This window comes from Selaginella moellendorffii, unplaced genomic scaffold, assembly GCF_000143415.4.
Source record: "Selaginella moellendorffii unplaced genomic scaffold, v1.0 SELMOscaffold_41, whole genome shotgun sequence".
In the NCBI taxonomy this organism is placed as follows: domain Eukaryota; kingdom Viridiplantae; phylum Streptophyta; class Lycopodiopsida; order Selaginellales; family Selaginellaceae; genus Selaginella; species Selaginella moellendorffii.
Window position 1 is genome coordinate 1166685 of NW_003314302.1, and position 22938 is coordinate 1189622.

The 22938-nt window shown below is 47.0% G+C and overlaps 7 protein-coding genes across 26 annotated transcripts; 4 read left to right on the forward strand and 3 right to left on the reverse strand.

The window, feature by feature from the left end:
• Positions 1-285: 285 nt before the first annotated feature.
• LOC9635137 (MADS-box transcription factor 23) lies at positions 286-3575 on the forward strand. 9 transcript variants are annotated; one of them, XM_024684505.1, is made up of 8 exons: positions 286-1596; positions 2073-2157; positions 2289-2350; positions 2410-2509; positions 2604-2666; positions 2717-2758; positions 2829-3079; positions 3128-3575. In XM_024684505.1, the coding sequence occupies exons 1-8, from the start codon at positions 1286-1288 to the stop codon at positions 3144-3146; spliced, it is 933 nt and encodes a 310-aa protein (XP_024540273.1). In that variant the 5' UTR covers positions 286-1285; the 3' UTR covers positions 3147-3575. The 9 variants fall into 9 exon arrangements, with proteins under 9 accessions (XP_024540273.1, XP_002979492.1, XP_024540272.1 ...); XM_002979446.2 differs by having other exon boundaries at positions 3153-3575; XM_024684504.1 differs by having other exon boundaries at positions 2625-2666; positions 3153-3575.
• A 475-nt stretch (positions 3576-4050) lies between these two features.
• LOC9634502 (calmodulin) lies at positions 4051-5035 on the forward strand. The gene is made up of 3 exons (XM_002979447.2): positions 4051-4205; positions 4492-4871; positions 4928-5035. The coding sequence occupies exons 1-2, from the start codon at positions 4130-4132 to the stop codon at positions 4863-4865; spliced, it is 450 nt and encodes a 149-aa protein (XP_002979493.1). The 5' UTR covers positions 4051-4129; the 3' UTR covers positions 4866-4871; positions 4928-5035.
• Positions 5036-7712: 2677 nt separating this feature from the next.
• Positions 7713-8551, reverse strand: LOC9634503 (gibberellin-regulated protein 4). Its single transcript, XM_002979565.2, has 4 exons — positions 8362-8551; positions 8243-8284; positions 8130-8166; positions 7713-8042 (listed from the first exon to the last, which is right to left on the reverse strand). Exons 1-4 carry the CDS (start codon positions 8419-8421, stop codon positions 7861-7863), a joined length of 321 nt encoding a protein of 106 aa, XP_002979611.1. The 5' UTR covers positions 8422-8551; the 3' UTR covers positions 7713-7860.
• Positions 8552-9523: 972 nt separating this feature from the next.
• LOC9635138 (protein ENHANCED DISEASE RESISTANCE 2) lies at positions 9524-12711 on the forward strand. Of its 11 annotated transcripts, none has more exons than XM_024684416.1 (21): positions 9524-9751; positions 9823-9876; positions 9930-9976; positions 10043-10092; positions 10152-10201; positions 10258-10335; positions 10385-10422; positions 10482-10570; positions 10631-10720; positions 10772-10836; positions 10887-10952; positions 11016-11159; positions 11212-11417; positions 11474-11516; positions 11574-11719; positions 11768-11866; positions 11930-11971; positions 12024-12170; positions 12237-12332; positions 12403-12504; positions 12584-12711. In XM_024684416.1, coding segments are annotated over exons 4-21 (1596 nt in total). In that variant the 5' UTR covers positions 9524-9751; positions 9823-9876; positions 9930-9976; positions 10043-10090; the 3' UTR covers positions 12677-12711. The 11 variants fall into 11 exon arrangements, with proteins under 11 accessions (XP_024540184.1, XP_024540186.1, XP_024540183.1 ...); XM_024684418.1 differs by having other exon boundaries at positions 9934-9976; XM_024684415.1 differs by having other exon boundaries at positions 9524-9674; positions 9752-9876.
• Positions 12712-12779: 68 nt separating this feature from the next.
• Positions 12780-17075, reverse strand: LOC9634504 (protein phosphatase 2C 32). The gene is made up of 6 exons (XM_024684414.1): positions 16944-17075; positions 16803-16882; positions 13735-16733; positions 13529-13642; positions 13195-13459; positions 12780-13138 (listed from the first exon to the last, which is right to left on the reverse strand). Exons 3-6 carry the CDS (start codon positions 15793-15795, stop codon positions 13023-13025), a joined length of 2556 nt encoding a protein of 851 aa, XP_024540182.1. The 5' UTR covers positions 15796-16733; positions 16803-16882; positions 16944-17075; the 3' UTR covers positions 12780-13022.
• A 56-nt stretch (positions 17076-17131) lies between these two features.
• Positions 17132-19164, reverse strand: LOC112349648 (CMP-sialic acid transporter 5-like). Of its 2 annotated transcripts, XR_002993459.1 has the most exons (9): positions 19000-19164; positions 18886-18934; positions 18577-18803; positions 18315-18513; positions 18106-18249; positions 17976-18050; positions 17698-17873; positions 17411-17604; positions 17132-17324 (listed from the first exon to the last, which is right to left on the reverse strand). XR_002993459.1 is itself a non-coding variant. In XM_024684426.1 (7 exons), the coding sequence occupies exons 1-7, from the start codon at positions 19155-19157 to the stop codon at positions 17709-17711; spliced, it is 1017 nt and encodes a 338-aa protein (XP_024540194.1). In that variant the 5' UTR covers positions 19158-19164; the 3' UTR covers positions 17636-17708. The 2 variants fall into 2 exon arrangements, 1 of the variants encoding a protein (XP_024540194.1); XM_024684426.1 differs by lacking the exons at positions 17132-17324; positions 17411-17604 and having other exon boundaries at positions 17636-17873.
• A 134-nt stretch (positions 19165-19298) lies between these two features.
• Positions 19299-22304, forward strand: LOC9635139 (glucose-6-phosphate 1-dehydrogenase 2, chloroplastic). Its single transcript, XM_024684467.1, has 12 exons — positions 19299-19418; positions 19624-19708; positions 20036-20212; positions 20261-20442; positions 20515-20609; positions 20668-20782; positions 20853-21058; positions 21112-21261; positions 21318-21438; positions 21490-21719; positions 21786-21986; positions 22034-22304. Exons 1-12 carry the CDS (start codon positions 19299-19301, stop codon positions 22269-22271), a joined length of 1920 nt encoding a protein of 639 aa, XP_024540235.1. The 3' UTR covers positions 22272-22304.
• Positions 22305-22938: the final 634 nt, after the last annotated feature.

Consider the following 22938-nt stretch of genomic DNA (forward strand, 5'->3'; position numbering starts at 1 on the left):
ACGCCACGAGGCATGTACTAAAAAACACGTGTCAACAGCGAGGTGGAGCCGCGTGACGGCATCAAGTGCAAAGGGCGGATCTGTGGAAACAGGCAGATTGCTATTTGTGTATGGCCTTCTCTAATAAAAATAGAAAGTCACTACTTTAGGGACCAATTAACGGGTGGTTAGTGCCTAATTATGACCTGATTCATTCTCCAGTGAACTGGAGTCTACGTTCGAGTCAGTGAAGAAGAGCTATATAGGTTGTTGTTTTTCTCTCAGATACACACACACACACACACACACCTCTTTTAGAGCAGAGAAGGGAGAAGATTGGCATTTGGCTCCATCCTTGTTTCTCTTTGTGGAATGCGAGATATGTCCAAATATGGATATCAATGTTCTTCTCCCTTTTTTTAAAGGTTTATTTTATTTTCTGGTGAAGTGATTGAATTTACTCACTTGGTCAGAGGGGCTTCAGGAGCCAGCAGCAAGCAGCAGAAGAAAGAAAAAAAAGAAGAAAAAAGACAAGGAGAGGAGAGAGTCTCAGCCCGGAGCAAGCAGCAGCCAACAGCACGAAAAAAGCAGCCAAGAATGAAAGCTAAGTTTCATCGGCTTTTGGAGAATTGAGAGCAAGCGAATTGCCCCTTTACCATTTCGATTGTTCTTGGTTCACTTTTTTTTTTTTAACTCCTGATCATGCTCTACTTAGCATCAGGAGTCCTTGATCCCTCCGGCTGCATTTTTTTTCTTGTGTGAAGCACGCATTTCGACACTGATAGACGCCAGGGTCCCAACAAAGACCTGATCTGCTGCTGCTGCTACTGCTGCACATACTACTGCTATATGTGTGTATTTTGTGTGGAGTTTTTTTCTCCTTTTCCTTCTCTCCTTTTCCACTCCAAAAGCGGTCTGTGAGAGTGTGCAGTCCAAATTTGCTGGAAGCACAAAACCTCTAGAGAGAGAGGGGAGGAGAGAGAGAGAGAGAGAGAGAGAGAAATGGAGCAAGCCATGGATTATACTTCCTTCTATTTCCCCACAAGACAAAGGTTCTCCTAGTTTAGAACAAGAAGTGAGCATTCGAGAGAGTGATTTGATCTTCTATCTCCTCTCTGTCCATCTACCTTGATATCATCCTCTTAAGCTTTGCTTTGCTTTGCAGAAACACCCCATATCCAGATCTCCATCATTTTTATCAATGATCTGGATGAAGCAATGGGCTGCTGAATTTGCTCATGGGTATTAGGCTCCGGATCAAATCGAGCAGGAATAGAGAGAGGGAGATCACTAGCACCAGGTAGCTATGGAGTCCGAGGGACTTAGCCTCGGGACATCGTCTTCCTCGGCGGCTCAGCAGCAAGAACACCATCAGCAGGCATCCAGCGCCAAATCTCCCCAGGAGAAGAGGTCAGATCATCAGCAGCAGCCATCCGTGGGGCGAGGAAAGATCGAGATTAAGCGAATCGAAAACGCTACCAGCCGCCAAGTTACTTTCTCCAAGCGCCGCGGGGGCCTACTCAAGAAAGCACACGAGCTCTCAGTTCTATGCGACGCTCAAGTTGCGCTCATCATCTTCTCCAGCACAGGGAAACTTTTCGAATACGCCAGTACAAGGTGAGTGGTTTTGCTTTGCTTGGCAGTTTTTTCTTTTTCCCTTCCTCTTTTGCTCATGGTGGCTATGGTGTCCATTGTTTTGGAAGTTTTGCTTCTTTCTTGTTCTTCCTTTTGCCATGTACTACTATTGCGAGTCTACTGCTAGTCCCTGTTCTTTGCGTGGTTCTGTGACGATCTTTTTTGTGGTACCCTCCAAATCTCCAGCTGGGATGTGTTGCCTTTAGTTCTCTCGTGTAAACTTCGCACAGCACAGCGTTTTTATTTTGTCCATCTCTCTCTCTCTCTCTCTCTCTCTCTCTCTCGCTCATCTTTTGGAACAGTAACACTTCGAGAGGAACTTCCTTTTTGGGTTTCTTGGCTATAGCTAGACGATTTGTCTATAAAGTTGTGACTGACTTGTTCTTCCCATTTTCTTTTTGGTTGATTGTATGGCTGGCCGAATTTTTTTTTCTTGGTGGGATGGTGGATGTCATTAGTATGAAGGAGATATTGGATAGGTATGGAAAGTACCCTGAGAGCGTCCAGGGCGGGAATATAGCAAGCCAGCACCACGACAGTGATGTAAGTTTTTCTCCTTTCTTTTCTTTCTTCTCATAGCAAACAAGATCACTCAAACATCTTGTGGCTCGCATGCATTCTCAAAGAATTTCATTGGAAATTTAATCAGAGTCTCAATATAACATATGTTGTAGTACTTCAGCCGCGAAGTCATAAGGTTGAAGCAGCAGCTGGAGCGCTCACAACAAACTCAAAGGTATGATCATATACACTCTATATATATACTTTGAATGATTCTCTTAAGTTTTTTGCCAGGCATCTCTTGGGTGATGATCTCGCTCACTTGGCTCTCAAGGATTTGCAAAGCCTGGAGCAGCAGCTGGAGCTTGGGCTCAACAGAATACGTTCTCGAAAGGTCAATGTCGAAACCTTTTATAGATTCCTTCCTGTTTTTCAATATCTAGATTCCTGAGGAGCTGATTTCGTTCTGCTATCCATGTTGAGCATAGTGTGCACTCTCCATGCACCAGGAGCAAGTTTTTCTCGACGAAATCGAGGACCTGCGCAGACGGGTAAACTTTTACCAAAGCTGAATCGCTAATCGCCCATGCACGAAAAACAGGAGCTCCAGCTGCACAAGGAAAACGAAATGCTGCGACGACGAGTAATGCAATGCCCATCAACTTTGTTCTGTTTTTTGAATCACACAAGGAAAAATCCTGCTTCTTTCGCAGCTTGCCGACCATGCGCAGGGAAGCGTCAACCCACTGGAGACAAGGGAACCTCCAAGCTTCGGAAATGCGTCCTTGTCCTTGTCTTCGAGCAGATCACAGCAACAACACAAGCAGCAGCAGCAGCAGCAGCAGAAGCAGGCTCAGCAGCAGGCAATTTCGCAGCAAATGCAGATTCATATCCAGAAGCAGCAGCAGCAGCAGCAGCAGAGCAGCTTGAGCGACCAAAACCTTCAGACCTCATTACAGCTTGGGTAATACGAGTCGTTTGTTTAAGTCCTTGAAATGTCTCGTCTCCAAAGTATATCACTGTATGTGTGAGTGCAGGCTGTATGAGCCGAACCTGGGCGGGCGGCGTTCGTCGCTGATTCAAGCGTCATCAGACAGCAGCCATTGATCATGATCAGCACCGGTTGAACCCCGTGACTAAAATAACCAGCCACAATGACCAACATCCATTACAAGTGGATTCTACTTTTACAAGAAAGCTTAAGTATGATGTAGAGTAAACAAGTTCTCTTCCGGCCCGGGATTTGTGGATCGGTCACTCCAGAGAGTTTTTTACCGCAAATTGAGATCGAGAGAGTTTTCGGTTCAGCTGATGTTTTCGATCAAATGGATCGAATGGTGAGTGCATTGAAGTGGTCTGGCCAGCAACCAGCAAAAACAAAGTGATAGCACATTCCTTGTGTCATATAGGCAAAACATTTTTATGCTTGGAGATCAAGAGGAAAATTATTACGTTTCATACCTCAGTGCTTGTACAACTTATTGTTATTCATATTATTATTCTTATGAAGAGTCACTATCTTACATGGACAAGTTTGGAAAAACTTGCTCTATCATTCATTGGTTGTAGGATTGATTGATACACCTAGAAGAAAGATGTTGCTGGTTTCAGTGATTTTTTTGAGTGAGTGGAGCATATTTCCGAAAGGGACAAGGAGAAAAAAAAATTGTCCAAGGCCGTATGGATGGGTGCATGACGTGGCATGCGGGACCATGCAATCACGGTCTCTTTTGGGGCAGGTCTTTTTCGGGAAAGGCGCATTTTGGGGAAGGTCGTATATGTGTACGTGAGGATCTTTTTTCCCGCGTTTCCGTGTACGGCAATTTGTCGGCGGGGCCGTTAGATTCGATAACGGACGTCTCGCGCCGTCAGTCAGCTCAACTACCTGGCTGCCGTACACGGTGCCACAAGGCGTGTACGGCTAGGGCTATTTCATCCGCGATTTCGAGCTGAGAGGGCATCGCGGCGAGGGAGATTTCTCTTTTGAATCCACCGATCGATCCAGCGAGGAAGCATGGTGGAGGAGCTCACGGAGGAGCAGATTTCTGAGTTCAAGGAGGCATTCAGCCTCTTCGACAAGGACGGCGACGGTAAAATCTTTGATTCTTGCGCAGTTTCTTTGCGGTTTGTGGATGCATTGCTCGAAATGTTGATCCAGCATTCTCTTCCTGCCCATTCCTTTCTCTGTGCCTGGCATTTCTCATGGAAGTATCGGTTTAGGGTGTCTAGATTTCTTGCTCGATGTTCTTGGCACTGACAATTGGCATTCTTCTTGAATCTAGTTTAAAGAGTTTCTTAGATTCTTGTTCTTTCGAGTGAGGTGATCTTAGCTCTTCTCTTGGGTAGAACTTCACATTCTTTTGTGGCTTTGAACAGGATGCATTACGACCAAAGAGCTGGGAACTGTGATGCGATCGCTGGGACAAAATCCCACCGAGGCGGAGCTCCAAGACATGATCAACGAGATCGACGCGGACGGCAGCGGCACCGTGGATTTCCCCGAGTTTCTAAACCTCATGGCCAGGAAGATGAAAGACACCGACTCGGAGGAGGAGCTCAAGGAGGCGTTTCGCGTGTTTGACAAGGAGCAAAACGGCTTCATCTCCGCGGCGGAGCTCCGGCACGTCATGACGAATCTCGGGGAGAAGCTCACCGACGACGAAGTTGACGAGATGATCCGCGAGGCAAACGTGGATGGCGATGGGCAGATCAACTACGAGGACTTTGTAAAGATGATGATGTCCAAGTGATCAAAGGTAAAGTCAAGTTTCATGTTGAGTGACTCACTTTGTTCTTTTCTTTTGTTTTCCAGAGAGAAGTGAATCACGCCATATACTCTGTGCCGTGTAGTGTGCAATGCTTTCGTTTCCTCACTGCCTTGTATGAAATACATTTTCGATCGGGAAGTTACTCGCCATAACTGTTGCCCAACCGCTGCTTGTATCGGCCTAACTACTTGGTGTTAAATGTTCTCAGAGCTTACAGGCATGATATACGAGCGCATTGGACACTGACTGTCGGCACGGCAGAAAGAGGCCGCTCTCGATGCGTTCGCGAGTTAAGTGCTGTTCGCTTTCGGTTTGTTTGTTTGATTCGCTCACATCGTCGCCAGATGGTTTATAATGTCTCGAGCAGGAACAAGAACGCAGGACCATGTCGCTTTCGGTTTCTTTATTGGTATCATGTGAGAGCCGCTTTCCTGAAAGGTACCTAGTTTTGTTTTCCTCTGACTGACTGCTGTTTAGCGAGCTAATGTCGGTCAACAAATTTCAGGAACAGTCAAGCTGTTTTTCGAGGAAAGCGTTTCGGCACCAACGAGAAGTGACCCTTGTGTGTCTCGCCCATCACCGTTTGGTCGCGAAAACGCGAGGAGGTAAAGCGAAAGAGAGTATGGTATACTTGAATCCATTCATTCTCTTACAATTAATCTAAAGCCTTTTGAAACAGATGGGCAGATTTTTTCATGCCAATACAAGTCTGTCTGCAAGAAGCTAAGTAAGATCTCGTCGAGTGCCGGGCGATCGATACACCCTTCACGGGCACTTTGGACCGCCGCGGGCATTCTTCATGTTGTTGTAGCAGGGGCAGACTTGCTTGTTGCCGTAGAAGCCGGGGGGAACGCAGAGGCATTTCTGGCAGCAAAGGTTACAGTACTTGATGCAAGGCTTGTGGTCCTGAGTTTGGGAGCAGCGGTAGTTACAGAGATTCGTGCAACCTGAGCGGAAAGAACACCAGAAACAGAGGATCATCAGGAGGAGAAACAAAGCAGTGTGACGGAACAGAGTCGGAAGTTGATGAGCACGGGTTAGAAATCGAAGAGATTTAATTCGGGGAACTTCGACTACTTTTGGAACCAGCGACTAGAGAAGACGGAATTCCTTACCTGCAGCAGCACAAACGTAACTTTGAAGGACGCCATGGAATTAAGAAGATAAAAGAGAACGTCTTTCTTTTTGGCTCTTCTGCATTTGTGCCGCTTAATCTGCCAGTATTAATGCGAAATATTTAAACTCTGGACCCTAGATACAGATATTATTAAATTAACATTTTAAACTAATAATAGTTAATATCCCTGATTGACATAGACATTTAATTGTTATATGTATATGAAAATCTTGGATTCAGAAAAACTAGAATAATAATTTCAAAAAATACTAGGCATTGTCTATTCAACAAATTTTAGATATACTGAAACTCAATGCACACATTGTCCACTGAGGAGGTTTAAGAATCCACTAAAATAGTTTTTTGGTTTGCTTAAGCAAACCTATAGGGGGACTGAGATGGTAGTGAATATATCTAGAATATGCTTGGATATTCTAGAATAGTCTACCATCTAACGGTTGGTATTCATTTAGATTAATCTGGTATTTATAATTTATAAACTTTCCTAAACCCTTTCTAGTATATTATTTTTTATTCTATCATCTATGCAATAAGATTAATTTTGTTTTTATAAATTACAAACATGCTTATAATTATAAATTTTATTTAATCAATTAGATTAATAAGTAATAATAAAATTACCATTAAACAAACCAAGCATTGCTACATGCAACACGTAGCAATTTATTATTTATAGAATACAAAGTTACTAAGGAGTAGTGGCAAGGCACACTATTTCTCTTTTATGATGAATTTGGAGGCAGTTTTTCGTGTGTCCTACTCACACATGCTATGCTAGTGACTTTCCACGTTCCTCATTAAAGAGAGACAAAAGAAACTTTGCCTTACCACCTTCATCTCTCATTGGTAACCCTGTATTATATTTGATAAGACACTCTTGAAAAGGTAGGCCAAGAGCAATTTGGTCCTAAACCCAAGTGCTTTATACTATTCAAACCCCCAAATCATCACCAAACTCCATGAGCATGTGAAAAAAATGCCATCTTTCCCATTAGCCTCATATTTCCTAATTAATTTCGAACAGTTTTGTTCAAGTAAGTGTGCAGTGTTCCTGATATAATATATTACAAAGGGGGGTTTTTATACTTTTTTTGGGCTCTTAAGACAGCAAACAAAACTATATCTTGAGTTAAATGTGTTGATTGAACAAAACTCCACGCCAATTAATTTTCCACAAACCTAGTTCCGGTGTGCAACCGTCCCACCAGCACACCAGCCAGAGTATAAGTCCAGAACCAGAAGACAATCAAGCGGCCTCGCGGGCGCTTGGCTCTGTTCTTTAATAGCCCAGGGCGGCCAGGCCACTGCGTCCTAATCCAACCCTAAATCTGCAGGCTTATCTTTTAACTTTTTTCTCAACTTCACTAGCCCCATTAGTGATCAACATTTGAAAAGCTTCAACATGGGGGAGGGTGGGAAGCTTTGGACTACTACTACTTTTTAGTTAGTTTATTAAACTTGTTTCTACATATGGGCTCACTGATTTGCAACTGGACGGTCACAAGGAGAGATGGTTTAGGTATAGAATCTATGTTTGCGAACTTTCCTCTGAGTTATTGCTAATCCAGTCAACAAATTCAGATTCAGGAACAGTCAAGTTGGTTGTCGAGGAAAGCTTTTCGGCACCAACGAAAAGCCGCGCTCGTGTCAGCTCACGTGTCTCGCCCGCCGCCGTTCGATCGCGGAAAAGATGAGCGAGGAGAAAGCTATAGTATTCATTCTCTTACAACTTGGCGAGAGTCTTCTGAAACAGATGGGCAGATTTTTTCATGCCAATACAAGTCTGTCTGCAAGAAGCTAAGTAAGATCTCGTCGAGTGCCGGGCGATCGATACACTCTTCACGGGCACTTTGGACCGCCGCGGGCATTCTTCATGTTGTTGTAGCAGGGGCAGACTTGCTTGTTGCCGTAGAAGCCGGGGGGAACGCAGAGGCATTTCTGGCAGCAAAGGTTACAGTACTTGATGCAAGGCTTGTGGTACTGAGTTTGAGAGCAGCGGTAGTTACAGAGATTCGTGCAACCTGAGCGGAAAGAACACCAGAAACAGAGGATCGTCAGGAGGAGAAACAGGGCTGTGTGATGGAACAGAGTCGGAAGGTGATGCTTACTTTGCGGTTGGATTCGGCCTCCTTTGTTCTTCTGGACCTGGGAAGAACAAGAGATCCAAGACACAGCGGGGTTAGAAACCGACGAGACTTTCGATTCGGGCAGGGGAACTTACATCGACTGCTTTGGAACCGGTCACTAGAGAAGAAGCTTGAACCTGCGTGGAGAAGAAGATCGACAAAGCAGATTTAGATCTGGCACGGGGGGAGAAGAGAGAGGGGAGGAATTGCGTACCTGTGAGACGAGCAGCATTGCCAGGACCAGCAGCGCAAATGTGGCTTTGGAGGACGCCATGAAAGGAAGAAATGCCGGAACTTTGGATCGATTACCAACAAGCAAGGAAGAAAGAGCTTCTCCTCAACGCGACAGGAGGAACTTCTTCTTCCTCTTCCTCTTCTTCTTCTTCTTCGCTACTAAGCTCTTCTCTTGCGTTGGGGGCGTTTTAGCGGCTTTTATAGTGGAGAAGCCAGTATTAATGCGTGTGAAAGCGACCACATGGTTTAGAAAACCAAAGAAAAGGTTAAAGCAAACTCCCATTTATCATAGCTCCAGGTTTGGGAGGTGATGATCATGTGCTTCACAGAGACTCAAGCAAGAATTTTCTATTACTGTACGTACGCATGGGAAATCGTACAGCGTGGTTGAATACCGTAACTATGTTGTCCACAACCACTGTCTCGAGAAAACCTCGTAAGTAAACTTGTGCTAATCAGCCCTTTAATCTTCAAGAGAGTCAAAGAAATTGACTTAAACCAACGAACCAACGATTCGCATTTATTGAGGGCACATCTGAGCCGTCCCTCCGAGCTTACGATCAAGGCCAAAAGTCAGAAAACGCAACGTGCGTGCATGTGCTCGCATCAAGGCCTGACATTTTACCATGTGCCCAGTTGGTTGGTTCACACTGAGCCCTAATCCTTGAATGTGGGATATTCCATCCACACACCACTGGATTTTGATAGGATGAATTCCTCTCTTTTTGGAGGTTGGAGTGGATTGAATTGTTTTGTGGTGGTTGGGTGTCTGCCAGTTGAGTGTTGTATTGATTTTGTATTGGAGAACTTGTTGAGGCTGCTTGCTGGATGTCACATGGATGGAGCAATTGGAGGCACATTCTATACAACCTCAGTCAGAACACATCCTAGAAGAATCACAAATAAAAAGCAAAAGGAGGCAAAATAAAAAGCCTAGTGCTCAGCTTTTTGGAGTGGATGGCAAAAGAGTTTCTGATGTCATGTAACATGATCTCAAAACTATTTCAAGAGTCATCCCCATGATTCCTCCAGATTCACATCCATGCATGCACAGTCAGATCAGAAGAATCAAAAAAGTATTTTTCTATTTGCTGTAACGTGGCAATCAAGGGGAAAAAGGAAAGTAAAGAAATGTTTGTATAGAAGATTTAGGGTTCTTGAGAGAGCTGTTGGATGGATGATGCGGGCGGGCGCCAGGAGTGACAGCTTCGGTGCGAGCAAGGCCGGTGGAATCCACTGCGTGCTCACATTTTAGGCCAGCGATTCGCGGAGCTGCGTCACAAGGACGATCTGGTATGTGGCGAACCTCGATTTGATCAATGTGGATGAACTGTAGGTGATATACCGGGCGGCAATTGGTGGACGGCAAGGTTTTGTCTCGATCGCTTCGAGGAAATAAAAAATCTAGAGCTTTGCAAGAGTGATCGTCCTGTTTTGGCAGGTTCTTTACACGATTCGTCTCTACAGTGTGTGTGATTACTCGAAAGAAGTTCCTGTAAGTTCCTCGATTTTCTCTTTTGGTGGTGATTTTTTATGAGCTTGGATCAGCGAGTGCCGAGGCGTGGATCACAGCGTTTTTGCTTGCAGTGGGAAAGGTGGGAACTTTTTCTTCTTTCCAGTGACTAGACTGATTGGTTGATTTGTTTCTTCTTGTTTTACAGCCAGCTCTATCTTGTTTGGACTCATGGCCTTCCACTGAAAGCTTCAGTATGTGAGCATGTCGTGTAGGGAAGAAAGTATCTCCGAGTAAATTTTTGTGCTCGTTTCCAGGACGAGGCAAGGATCCTGGAGCATGAAGCGTCTCAGGACAATTGGAAAGGGTTTGTCATACTAGGAATCTTTTTCTTTTTGCTGAGTTATGACAGTATGCTGGCAGTGGCACCTGTGGTGGAGCCCGGAACTCCAGAAGCTTTTCCAGATCCGCCGAAATGGAGACTTGTTCGCTGTGAGAATGGTGACTGCTCGTCTTTAAATTTGCCTGCTTTGACCGTAGTTTGCTTCAGGCCTGAGGTTCTTTAAGGAGATGTGTAGGGGGTCCAAGGTGAGCTCTGTTCTCGTCATGGTTTTTGTCTCCATTGACTAGGATTTTGTACCTTACAGGTCTCTGTGATGAAGGCTGTCGGAGTTGTGAAAGGCCAAGCGGACCTTATTTTTGATGAGATCATGAACTATGGACCCGAGCGATTCCAGTGAGTATCACGCTTAAAATGTCTGGATAAGCTAACGTTTGTTGTTGTTTTTTTCTGTAGATGGGATCACACCGTTGAAACAGCGTCGATTGTGGAAGTTATAGACGACCATTCCGATGTTCTTCATGTTTGCTTGACGCAAGATTGGCGGCAAGTATGAACTCGGAATGTCGCCGTGATTACTAAGATTCTTTCTTACAGGTATTTGAGCCCGAGAGACTTTTGCATTTCGCGCTACTGGAAGCGTGAGGACAATGGAGCATACAGTAAGCTATACATGTTGAGAGCCATGTAGAGAACTAAGGTTTTTCTACAGCTATCTTTTACAGGTCAGTGGATAGGAAGGCAACTGAGCCTGGACATGTTCGTGCCACAATACATAGTAAGACAAAACTATTATCAACGAAGGATTCTACTTAATGGCTCTGATGTCGGATGAATGAAGGTGGAGGCTATATGATCACCCCATTGACGCCTTCAAAGTGTATGGTGGAGAGCGTGTTTGAAATAGACGCTGGTGGCTGGCCTGGCTGCATAACTTCCAGTTATGGTATCCACCTTAGAGACAATCTCTTGAGCGTTATTGCGGGTAGCTTATATATTGTGACACGAGTGATTCCTATCTCTTAGTGCCATTGCAGGTGTAAGAGACTACTTTGCTGCGCACCGAATGAATTCAACACAGTCCAATATGATGCCAAGGCCCCGAGAAAATTCAATCGTTGTAACGGAAGAACCAGTCGCTGCCAGCAATATTCCTCAACGTATTGCTTCCACACCATTCCTCGGGTCGTCGGATATGGAGGATTTTTTTGATGCACGCGCGGACCAATTTTCAGACACAGAGGTATGGAAAAGCAAACGTACTTGATTCGATATATTCTTCTGCGTGTGTCTTTTCAGAGTCATAGCGATGTATCAGACGAAAGGCTTCGAAATGCCAAAGGTATGCATTTGTTAAATCTTCTCCGAGTTGCTTTTGGACCTTATGTGTATGTTGCAGCATACAATGGCCACAGCGATGGTTTGCAAAAGTGGTGCTCTTTCTCGGGAACGCTGTCCCGCGGAGTTGGCCGCAATTCAGTGTCCGAGCCCGACAGCAGCTTGTTCAAACTTCGAGGAAAAAGATACCTGAGAGATGGTTTGCTGGTAATCATTCGTTTGGTGCGTTTCGATTCTCTCAACTCCTTTCACCAGGTTGCAGCGGAAGAACCGATTTTTAAGCTTGTTGCGGCAGACTGGTACAAAAGCAAGGACAAACTAGACAATGTCTCCTGTTTACGGGGCATTTCAGAGGTAGAGACAGTTTATTTTCTCTGTTGGACACGCCTCATTTTTCTCGTCCGTATTTTACTTCAGAAACAGAGCAAGGACGCCTTTTTCTTTACGTTCAACTTGCAGGTAATTAGTTTTCGATGCCCAAAATGCATAACCAGCGTCTTTACCTTCGCAGGTTCCTCACTCTGGTCACTACTACAGCCTGGTTTTCTACTTCGCAACACGTACGAAGATACTGGAAGGGTCGCTGCTGCATCAGTTTATACACAAAGATGACAACTTCCGGAATCAACGCCTTCTTCTGCTGCCCTCAGTTCCCGAGGTAACACAAAGTTCGTTTGTTCAATCTAGACTTCGAAGCCTTCATTTTTTTTTTTCATGAACCCAGGGCTCTTGGATTGTGAGGCAAGCCGTGGGATCGAGAGCCGTGGTACTCGGCCAGATCCTGGACTGCAGCTATCACAAAGGCAAAAACTACATCGAGGTAATAAAACAAGCTTTCATTTGGTTTGCTTGCTTCATAGTTTACAAGAGTGTTGGGTGCTGTTACACAGGTGGATGTGAATATGGGATCGTCGGGAATAGTCCGTGGAGTGATGAGCATCGTTTTTGGGTACATATCCGCGTTGGTTGTAGATATGGGATTCTCGTTGAGGGTAAGCCACCAATTTCCTTAGGAGCATGATAGTGATGGTCGATAAATTCTCTTTTTCCTTTTTTCTTCCTGGATCACAGGCCGAAAGTGAGAGCGAGCTACCAGAAGAATTGCTTGGCGCAGTGCGGTGTTTTAGATTAGATCTTTCCACCGCCGCCAACTTAGAACGATGAAAGTAAGCCTTTGAATCGACGATTTTTTCTTCTTTCGTTGTCAGGAAACACTTTTTATCTCCCATTCCTTCCACCCGACCCGATCGAGAGATAGCGAGGAATCTAGAAGCCTGGGAATAAATTTAATAGCCATCATCATCCATTACAGCCGCGCGCAGTATCATATGCTTTTTTGCCACTAATCAAAATCGCGAGCAAAGTCCTCGTGCCTCTTCAAGAAAGTCACATCACACAGATTTCCCTCTCTTTTTTTTTTATCCCTTGTCTTGGTCCTTGGAAGAAGAAAAAAAATTCCAATCTCACTTGTCTCCGGGGTTGCCAGATCGATCGATCGTCTTTCTTTCTTTCAGCCGGATGATCTCCAAATCCTCCCTTCGAGCGAGATCACCATCACCGAAACGTCGTCGTGGTATTTTCGGCGGTCACCCTGGGGAATGTCTAGCAGCTCGTGGAAATCCATACCTGGTAATCAATCCAATGCTAAGAACTAAAGAACTATAAGAACTAGTAGAACATACCGGCTTTCTTGGCAGCGCGAAAGAGAAGCTCCTCAATAAGGTATTGAGCGGGGTCACCGTCTGGGAATTTCTCCATGAACCATTCCACATGAGCCACCACTTCTTCGTTGCTGAGGTACTGGTAGAGACCGTCCGAGGAGAGCACCAGGAACTGATCCCGGGGTCCCAGCCTGTGATGCTGCAATGAGGGCGTGCAAGTCACGTACGGCTCGTCGCCAATGAAATCGATCCGGAACATCTCGAGAACAGCGTCGTTTAGCTTGGGCTGTGTTGGTAAAAGAGAGCTAAAGTTTAGAACAAACAGGAGAAGAAAAAAAAACATGCAAGAACACACCTGTTTCAAGTATCCCGCGCCGAAAGCTCGAGTCACTTTCAGCCTTCCCTTGACGCGATCATTCGCTATAGATGCCTCATCATCCGGGTGCTCCATCCTTATACGCATCACTTCCTGTCAACGTTAAGTCAGTGTGTGTGGCGTGCATAGAGAGAGAGAGAGAGAGAGAGAGAGAGAGAGAGAGAGAGGCAAAAAAGAGAACTCACCTCCTCAATGCTCGTGCTGTGATCGCAGGAGAGCTGGAGAGCTTCCAAAGTTGGCGAGAGAGGCGGTGGCGCCAGGTCCCCAACATCATACGCCGCCTCCAGTGCCGCAAGCTCTGTCGGGGTCTCCTCGATGATCCTCTCCAGCTCCATCCTCAGCATCGAGTCCCTAGCGCCGATGCGCTCGTGCTCGGCCTCTTTACTGTCGCTGGAGTGGACCGACTGGCACTTGCTGCCGCTGCGAGAGGGCCTTGTGTCCTGCGCCAGCACCGCGCGGCTGTCGCCAACGTTCATAATATAGACGTCCTCGTCCTTCATGAGCATGACGAGCAGGCAAGAGCCGACGAGCGCCACCTCCGGGTTGTCCATCACGGACCTCTGCGTCATCTCGAGATACGCGTGCTCCGTTTCCTCGAGTGCCCGCTCCAGCGCCTTTAAGACGCCCGAGTGATCCACCCGGCCTCTCCTCGACTGGATTGGCGGGCTGTCCACTTCCTCGCAGACGCTCGCCTTGGCCAGCCTCTCCGACTCTAGCCTCTCGTGCTCCCAGTCGTACCGCCACTGGAACAGCTTCTTGTAGCTGCTGCTGCTGCTGCCACCCTTGTGCTTCCTCCTGCATGCCTGCTTGAGTTTTACTCCCAGTATGGACTTAAGCTTGACCTGCTTGCCGTCAACCTCGCCACCACCGCAAGCTCTCGTGCCTTGCCGATCCTCCGACGACTTCCCGTCCAGCTCCATCACTCCGAGTGAGCTGCAATCGTCCTGGCAATCCATAGGCGAGGGGTAGTTCCTCGACCTCGTCGCCTGCATGCCGTTTCTCGCCAAACCACCGTTGGCACCAACGTCGATCTCACGTCTCGCTTTCGTAAGTAGCCGCTGCTGCTGCTGTGGACTCTGCGAGCACGGACTTTGCGAAAGTTGAAATGCCTCTTTCTGGTCCCACAAGAGACGTTGCAACTCCTTGTATATGGCGGGGTAAAGATTGCTCATGAGGAAATCCGGTGCGTCTGGGCCATTGAAGCCGTCATAAATCCCCACGAACATCCATCCGTGCTCCTCAGATAGTACTATATGGACTCTATCCTCCCCGGCTTTTCCCTGTGCCCACTGAAGGTGACTCTCCCTCGCGTCAAACTCCGACGACATGGAGTAAGTGTCCGCAACCGACTCGCTCGCATGCTGCTGGTCGCGATCACCACCTCTTCTATGCTTCTTCCGGTGTGGAACCAGTGACTTCCTAGTGCGAGCGATGTTGGAAACCGTCTTGGAGAAGGCTCGACGAACCGGCAAGCTTGCATCTTTCACGTACTCGCCCAGCGTCTTCTTTCGTCCCCTGTGCGATACGGAAGGATACAAAACCGGCCCGGAGAAATGCCCACCTCCTCCCTGCTCGAGAGGCCCGGAGAGTTGCCTCTCCAATGGCCCAGACATGAAGCCCGCCTTGTCTCTCTCCAGGGGCCCGGACAGGAACCCCCGCTCCAGAGGACCCGACATGAACGCCCTCTCCAGCGGGCCGGATAGAAATCCCCTCTCGAGCGGCCCCGAGCAAGAGCCTGACGATCCAGTGATGGGTCCCGAGTGAGCAATTCCCCTGGGTATCGGCTGGAGTGGCAGCGCTGTAAACGATGGCGTGCTCTCGAACGCCGCGGCCGGGACACTGGAGAAGGCGGTGAAGCTATCGAGCAAAGGGGCCGACCTGGAAGTGGAGGTGTTGGCGCTGACGGACGCCCCCGAGATGGCCTTGAAAGAGGTCTCGGAGATGGTACACTTGAGCGCGTTCTTGCTGATCCTGGGCATCGCCGGCGCCTGCTCCTCCGCCTCCACGCTCGACCCAAATGGCTCCGAGTCGGTGTGGATGGACGAGCTCGTCGAGTGGGAGAAGGGATAGTCCCCGGACTGGTGCTGGGCGGGCGAGCTGGCGGAGGAGTCCAATGTAGGCCTGATGTAGCAGAAGGAGTGGCCGAGGCCTTCATCGAGAGGATGATCCGAGAGCACAATTCCCGCCCCATCGTGCTCCCGCCTGGGAACGAAGCAGCTCACCACTCTTGAGACGCTGTTTCCCATGATCACATCCTCCCTCTGCCTCTTCGGCCCTCGCTCGGCCTCCGTTTGGATCGCTGCTAGCCTTCACAAACCCTGCCGCTGCCTCTACCGCTGCTGCTGCCGCTAGATCCAATCCCCCCGCGGCTCATGAAAGAAGAAATCCCCGGCATCACTCTCTATCTGGAGGAGGGAGGAGAGATCGAGCAGCCGGGGAGAGTAAAAGCCGGATCACTGCGAAATATTACGCGAGCGTTGCGCGAGAATCTGCGAAATCCCGCGAGAAATCGGCGACGCGCAGAGGACGCATTCCGGGCGCTGCAAACATCTTACCTCGGGAATCACAAAACCCTAGCGCGCCGCGACGCATTCCCCCTCCACGCAGCTCCCAGTCAATCTGGCGATTCAGCGCCCGATGCCGCAGCGCCTAGCGCCTAGCTGCGCGCTCCTCTCGAAACCCTAGCTCTCCTCCATCGCCATAGCTAGCGTAGAACACACACACTATCTATAAAAACTATAACACACACACACACACACACACACACACAACGCAGCCAAAGCTCTCTTCTATATCACCATAGCCGAGTTTTTTTGCGTCTTCCTTTATTTTTCTTTTCTTAACTCCACTTGCACTGACGTTTTTGACGGTTTTGATAGTTGACGGGCTGACGGGCTGACTGGCGCTCTTGCCCGTCAGCCGTCACCTTTCCGACAAGCGCATTTCCCGGCGCCAGAGATTCGTTTCTTACAAATGACGGTCAAAGGTAATTTCTGGACGGACGTTATGCTGCTTAGCTTAATGGAATGGCCGCATTAGCGTTAATCGATCCTCTTTAATTCGGTTTTCAGCTTTCACGCGCCGCTTGGAATTCGTAAATCTCTCCCAACATTTTTTAGTGGCCTTCTCGTTGAGCGAACCTTTTGGAAAATTTTAATCGCGTCGATCTCCGTGAAGATTCATGCTATAAGATCAAGAGAACAGCGAGGCGAGATCACGATACAAAAGCAGAAGTAAAAAAAAAGAAACTCACTTGCGATCACGAACAATTCTCTGGAAGCTTACGCACCTCTTCCTCCAAGCCAATCCTTTGACTTCGAACGATCAATCAGCCTGGCATAAACAATCGATTTTTCAGCTTGAGACTTCAACCGAAGTTTGGTGGTGCTCTTACGGCTATGCTCCATTTCTTTGACTTGATTCATTCTCGCAATTAATACGCCCATCCATGACGGATAAAGCTGCGTGTCCTGTGCCTCTGACTTTCGTTTGGAGAAAAGGAGCTTCGGCCAACCTGCACAGAGGACCTGAGAACCGGGAGCAAAATCTCCAAACACATCGAAATTCAAAGATACATGCCTGCTTTCACGCTCCAAGCGTCGCCAAGTAAGCCGCCCCTTTTCCTTTTCGACTTCATCTTTCTCGCGAACAGCAACAGCAGCAGCAGCAACACATCTCTCACCCTGGACCAAGTAGGTGACAAGTCGCTTCGCGCTGTTTGCGGCACAGGGTGGCGAGCTGCTTTGATATATTCGGGAAAAAACTCCCGCAGAATCTGCAAGAATTTCCCTCCGCAAAGTCCAAATGCTCACTCGATAAGTAGCTGTATTGATAACAACGCAGCGAGCACGCAGAACGTACCTGTAGCTTTCTAGAAGTCGATGCATCAAAGCGTAACTTGCGTCACGGGCCCGTTTTAAAGGAGTCAACTCTGCTTCCGTCACTCCACCGCAAAGAGGAGGAGAAATATAAAAAAGACTAGCTGCAAAAGTGTGATTCCCTCCCTAGGCACAGGGAAGGAATACACAGGGCCCCATTTAACAATGAGCTTCGGCCTGAGACAAGCAAACCAAAGTGCACAATCAATCAGCTTGAACCAACCCGGCGATGGATTTCTTGAAAAGAGAGAGTCAAAAAAAGAGCTTTACCCAAAGGAAAACTAGGACGCTTTCTTCTTTTTGGAGACACCAGAGTATCGCTGATATATGACCGTGCTAGAGATGACCATTGGCATCGCCACTAGCACGTAGATGGAGGGCGGAATGTCCTCGAGAGCAAATTGCAAGAGCGCCGTGACCACCAGAGCAGACACTATAACAAAGCCCTGCAACAAAAGCAAGTGTGTGTGTGTGAGAGAGTGTGGGTGCTCCACTACGGCGACAGAAAATAGAAACATAGATTTATTTTTTCTTTCTCTTCTTCGTACCTTTCGAACCCCACCAGCATATGTTGTCACTAAGCCAACTAAGATCCCACCAAATGCATTTGTAAAGAGTGGGAGCTGCAACAGGATGCGCACATAAGTGTCGCAAGATTGAAGAATCCACACGACTTACAAGGGTGAGCGTGGTCCATCCGGAAAAGTAACCACGCCGCCGGATCGCTTCTCCGTCGGGCGACTTAAGCAAGCTGGCGATGAGAAACAGACTTCCGAAAGTTGACATCTCAACAGTCATCAAGTACGTGCTTCTACGCTTCACCTGGCACAGGATCCCGAGATAGTGAGGCACGAGAAATAATAAAAGAGGGGAAGGGAATGATGTACCTGGGCGGCCCATTGGCAAAGTGTCGATGCCAACCCGGAGAGCATTGAAGCAACTAGGATCGGAATTACGCCAAGTATTAAAGTCGACTCCGGATCGACATCAGCGGAGCTTTTGGAGCTTTTCTGACCAAAACTAAGCAGAACAGCGGCCGAGACTAGCAAGAGCAAAGCACCAATTTGCTGTTTTGTCTGCGTAATCCTGTGAAGAATAACACACATGATCACTCGCGAAAAATGGAAATTGGAAGAAATGAATCCTTACCCGAGTAGAAAGAACATGAACACTGCTGTAAAAAGAAGTTTTGTTTGGTTGAGCAAGGAAAACGTAAGCGAATCGAGGTGACGATACGAGAGCTGCAAGAGAGTGTTTTGCACAGCATAAATTCCTGCTGGAAGAGCTGACGCTGTCAATGCGTCAATAGCGTTCCATTCCTTGTGAAGTCTCCAAATACTTCCATCGAGAAACATAAAAACGAGCGCAAACACAGTCTGTGCGATCACACTAAAACTTAACAACGGACGGAAAAAGCAAAGAAGAAAAAAATTCCTTTCGATTCGACAATGGACATACCTTTGCAATCTCACATCCAAGCACCGTCGTGGAGATGATCACCTCCTTCCTACACCAGATCCGCGATCGCGATGAATCACGATTGATGGAGGATCCAAAGGGACGAAATCTTACCCGCTATAGCGCTTGGAGATGATCGGCTGGATGCCGTATTGGAGCGCGAGCAGCGCCATGTATGGCCAAGCGCGGCGCTGGGGCTCCATTTCCGCCCTAGAATCGCTGTCGGCCGCCTGGGAAGCGCCATCGCCACGCCCTCGCCTTCTCAGCTCCATTGAGGTCAATAATATTCCAGCAGGATATTCGACCCGCTTCTTTTTGTTAAAAGGATCCGTAACACTTAGCCCTAAAGTTGACCAAAATATTCTAGAGGAATATTCTACCTGACCGTTGACTATATAGAATTCACTCTAACGATGCGTTTCCCAACTGTGGACGAAGAGGCGTTCGCCTTGAAGTTTAGGATTGTACAAGAAATGCAAAATAATGATTCGCACAAGTACTTTGGCATGATTGAGAAGGCCAAGTTGAAGATGGTCAGATATCACCGATTGTGATCATCTGCCCCGAGGACTCAGGCAAGACCATGATCTGCAAGAGCTCTGTGATATTGTTTCTGTTTTCCTGATGGACCTGACATCATCGTGGTCTTTTGTTCATCTGATAGCTTCTTCCAGACGTAAGATGAGTGGAAGCTCCAGTGCCGTGTCTTGGGTTTGGGAAATCTTGACGATGCTACAGAGTTCTGCCAGAATCACTGCTCGCTCGGTTTGGAGCCCATGGAACCTTGGGAGAGTTCATGGAAGGATACGTTTCCGAGTTATAGGTAAGCCCTTAGAAAAGATGGAGATCAATGTTTTGACTATTTCCTAGATTGCTCAATTGGCTCTGATTTCTCATGGGCGGACGCGATAGAGTGATTGATGTTTTGGCCAAACCAAGTTTAATAGCAACAACAGGAACCTAGTTTATGAATTTTATCGTAGTGAAGAATGGACTAGACGGTGAAAGCTCTGTCCGCTAATGAAGAAATACTTGAGCTTGATTAAATTAATGAATATTTGGATTTATAAAAGTATAATTAATTATTATCAATAATATAAGGATTTAAGAAAGTTAATAATAATAATAAACATTAATACTGAAAAATTAGGTCAAGGCTGTGCTATGACGAATATTCTACAAGCATCTTGTGCTCGTGGATTGCCTCCTCGTGTTCTCACAAGCCCCGTTCGTTCTCTGCGTCTAGGGTTGTTCAAGTTCTCTGGGGGGAAGCTAGTCTCTGGGGGGAAACGAGCTGCGGTAGCTTGCCACGCGCATTCTTCACTCGGTATGTGAATCCTGCTGTGCGTTGCGTTTTGATCCAGGATTATCACAGATGCGGCAGCTGTTCCTCAAGCTCCAGAGTTTGTGATTGCCAATGCCAATGGCGTCGCTGCTACCACCGGCGCTTCTCATTCGACTGTTAGCATCACAATCGTCGGGGCATCCGGTGATCTTGCAAAGAAGAAGATATTTCCGGCCCTCTTTGCATTGTTCTACGACGGCCATCTTCCCCAGGTACGAACGAATCCATCGTTTTTATTTTCACAAGGTTTTGTGGCTTAAAGAAGCGTCTCTTACGTAGAGCAGCATTTTACAGTGTGTGGCTACGCCAGGAGCAAGATGACCGACGAAGAGTTGCGATTGAAAATCAGTGGCAATCTAACTTGCCGGATCGATAGAAGGTTTGCGTGAAGTGTTTATCATGGTACCTAGAACGACTTATTCTGTTCTTTCCTACAGTGAAAACTGTGGAGACAAGATGGAGGAATTCTTGAAACGCTGTTTCTATCACCCTGGCCAATATGACTCGCTTGAGAATTTCGCTCAGCTAAATGAGAAGCTCAAAGGCCACGAGGTATCTAGTTTTTCCGTGCTGTTACAACTTGCGAGGATTTTACTCTCTGTTTTCTTTTTCTTTGATGCAGCAAGGAAGAATTGCACACCGCTTGTTCTACTTATCAGTTCCTCCCAATGTCTTCGTGGACGCAGCAAAGTGTGGCAGTCTCGCTGCCTCATCGTCAACAGGATGGACTCGTGTGATTGTGGAGAAGCCATTTGGCCGTGATTCGGAATCTAGCGCACAGCTAACAAGTGGACTTAAGCAGTACTTGAATGAAGATCAAATATATCGGTAAGAAGGTATTTCTCTTACTTGGCTTGATAGTCTCTTCTTTTTTCGTACAGCATCGATCACTATCTTGGAAAGGAACTTGTTGAAAATCTCTCGGTTCTCCGGTTCTCCAATCTGGTGTTTGAACCTCTGTGGTCGAGAAAATACATTCGAAACGTGCAGATTATTTTCGCTGAGGACTTTGGTACCGAAGGACGAGGAGGGTGTGTAGGCTTCACGCATCTTTTTTGTTTGTAAAACGACTTAACATTTCTTCCAGGTACTTTGATCGCTACGGCATCATTCGAGACATCATGCAAAACCACTTACTCCAGATTGTAGCCCTGTTTGCAATGGAGCCTCCAGTAAGCTTAGATGCGGAAGACGTGAGAAACGAAAAAGTAAGCTAAACTTTTGCCCTGGTATGAAGAGATTTTACTCGTTTTCTCCAGGTAAAAGTTGTAAGGTCTATGAGGCCTCTAAGTATCGAAGATACTGCTGTTGGTCAGTACAAAGGTTACTCCAAAGACGGTGTTAGATTTCCCGGCTACACAGACGATTCCACCGTGCCCAAGAACAGCATCACTCCAACGTTTGCAGCGGCAGCTCTCTTCATAGACAATGCTCGTTGGGATGGCGTGCCATTTCTTATGAAAGCCGGAAAAGCTTTGCAAACCAGACGGTACGTAAAATTGCTGCATTCTGGATTCCGCAAAGTTTCATATTTTGTTTCGTGTGTGGTTCACAGGACCGAGATTCGAGTTCAGTTTAGACACGTCCCTGGAAATCTTTTCAAGCGGAACCTCGGTACGGAATTAGACAAAGCCACCAACGAGCTAGTGATTCGAGTCCAGCCAGACGAAGCCATTTATCTCAAGATCAACAACAAAGTCCCGGGGCTGGGAATGAGACTCGATCGAAGCACTCTGGACCTCCTCTACGCAGACAGGTAGAACGAGCTAACAGTTTAATTCTTTTTTACGAGCTATGTAACAGATACTCGAAAGAAATCCCTGATGCTTACGAGCGATTGCTGCTGGATGCCATCGCTGGAGAGCGCCGTCTCTTCATCAGGAGCGATGAACTGGACGCGGCGTGGAAGATTTTCACTCCTCTTCTTAAAGATCTCGAGAGAAAGAAGACGGCGCCCGAGTTATACCCGTACGGAAGCCGGGGTCCCGTGGGAGCTCACTATCTCGCGGCCAAGCACAACGTGAAGTGGGGCGATGTTTAGAAAAGCGCTAATTTTGAAATATTCAACTTTGGAGATCCAACGTGGACGCGCATTTAAAGAGAGGTGTGCCGTCCGATCGGCGTGGCAATGGCGATCAAGCCTAGGGCATTGGGAGGTTCGCTCGGAGAATTTTGCTCGCTACTGCATTAGATTAAGGCGGAGGTAAGTTAAGCGTGTTTCTTAATTGCCCTCTTTCTTTCTTTTCAAAAGAGAGGCGGATGACACACGAAATTGGACAACAAATGGCCACAGCAATCGTGTTAGCAATGGCTTTTTGTTTTATGTGTTTACAGGTTGACATGCCCAAGAGTAATAAGATAGATGCTGTTGTTGATGAGGTGGTGATTTGGATTGTGCTTTCAAGACTTACAGTGTTATGTATGTGTTTTAGGTGAGGTAGAGCTAGTAGTTGATTCTCTCGTGTAAGGTCTTGTCTATTGTTCAAGAGTAGTGAAATGAACAAGAGAGTGAACCCTAGGCTAACCTCCCAACCCTTAAGGTGTTATGGCCTTAAATCCCACAGGAATAGAATATTCTCAAAATATTCCTGTGGTTCGTGTCATTTTCCCCTCCCTTATGACCTAACCACATACAATAGCATTGAGAAGCTAAACAAGCCTCACATAAAGGGAGTCCAAGGCAATACAACCATGAAGAAAAGATGTGC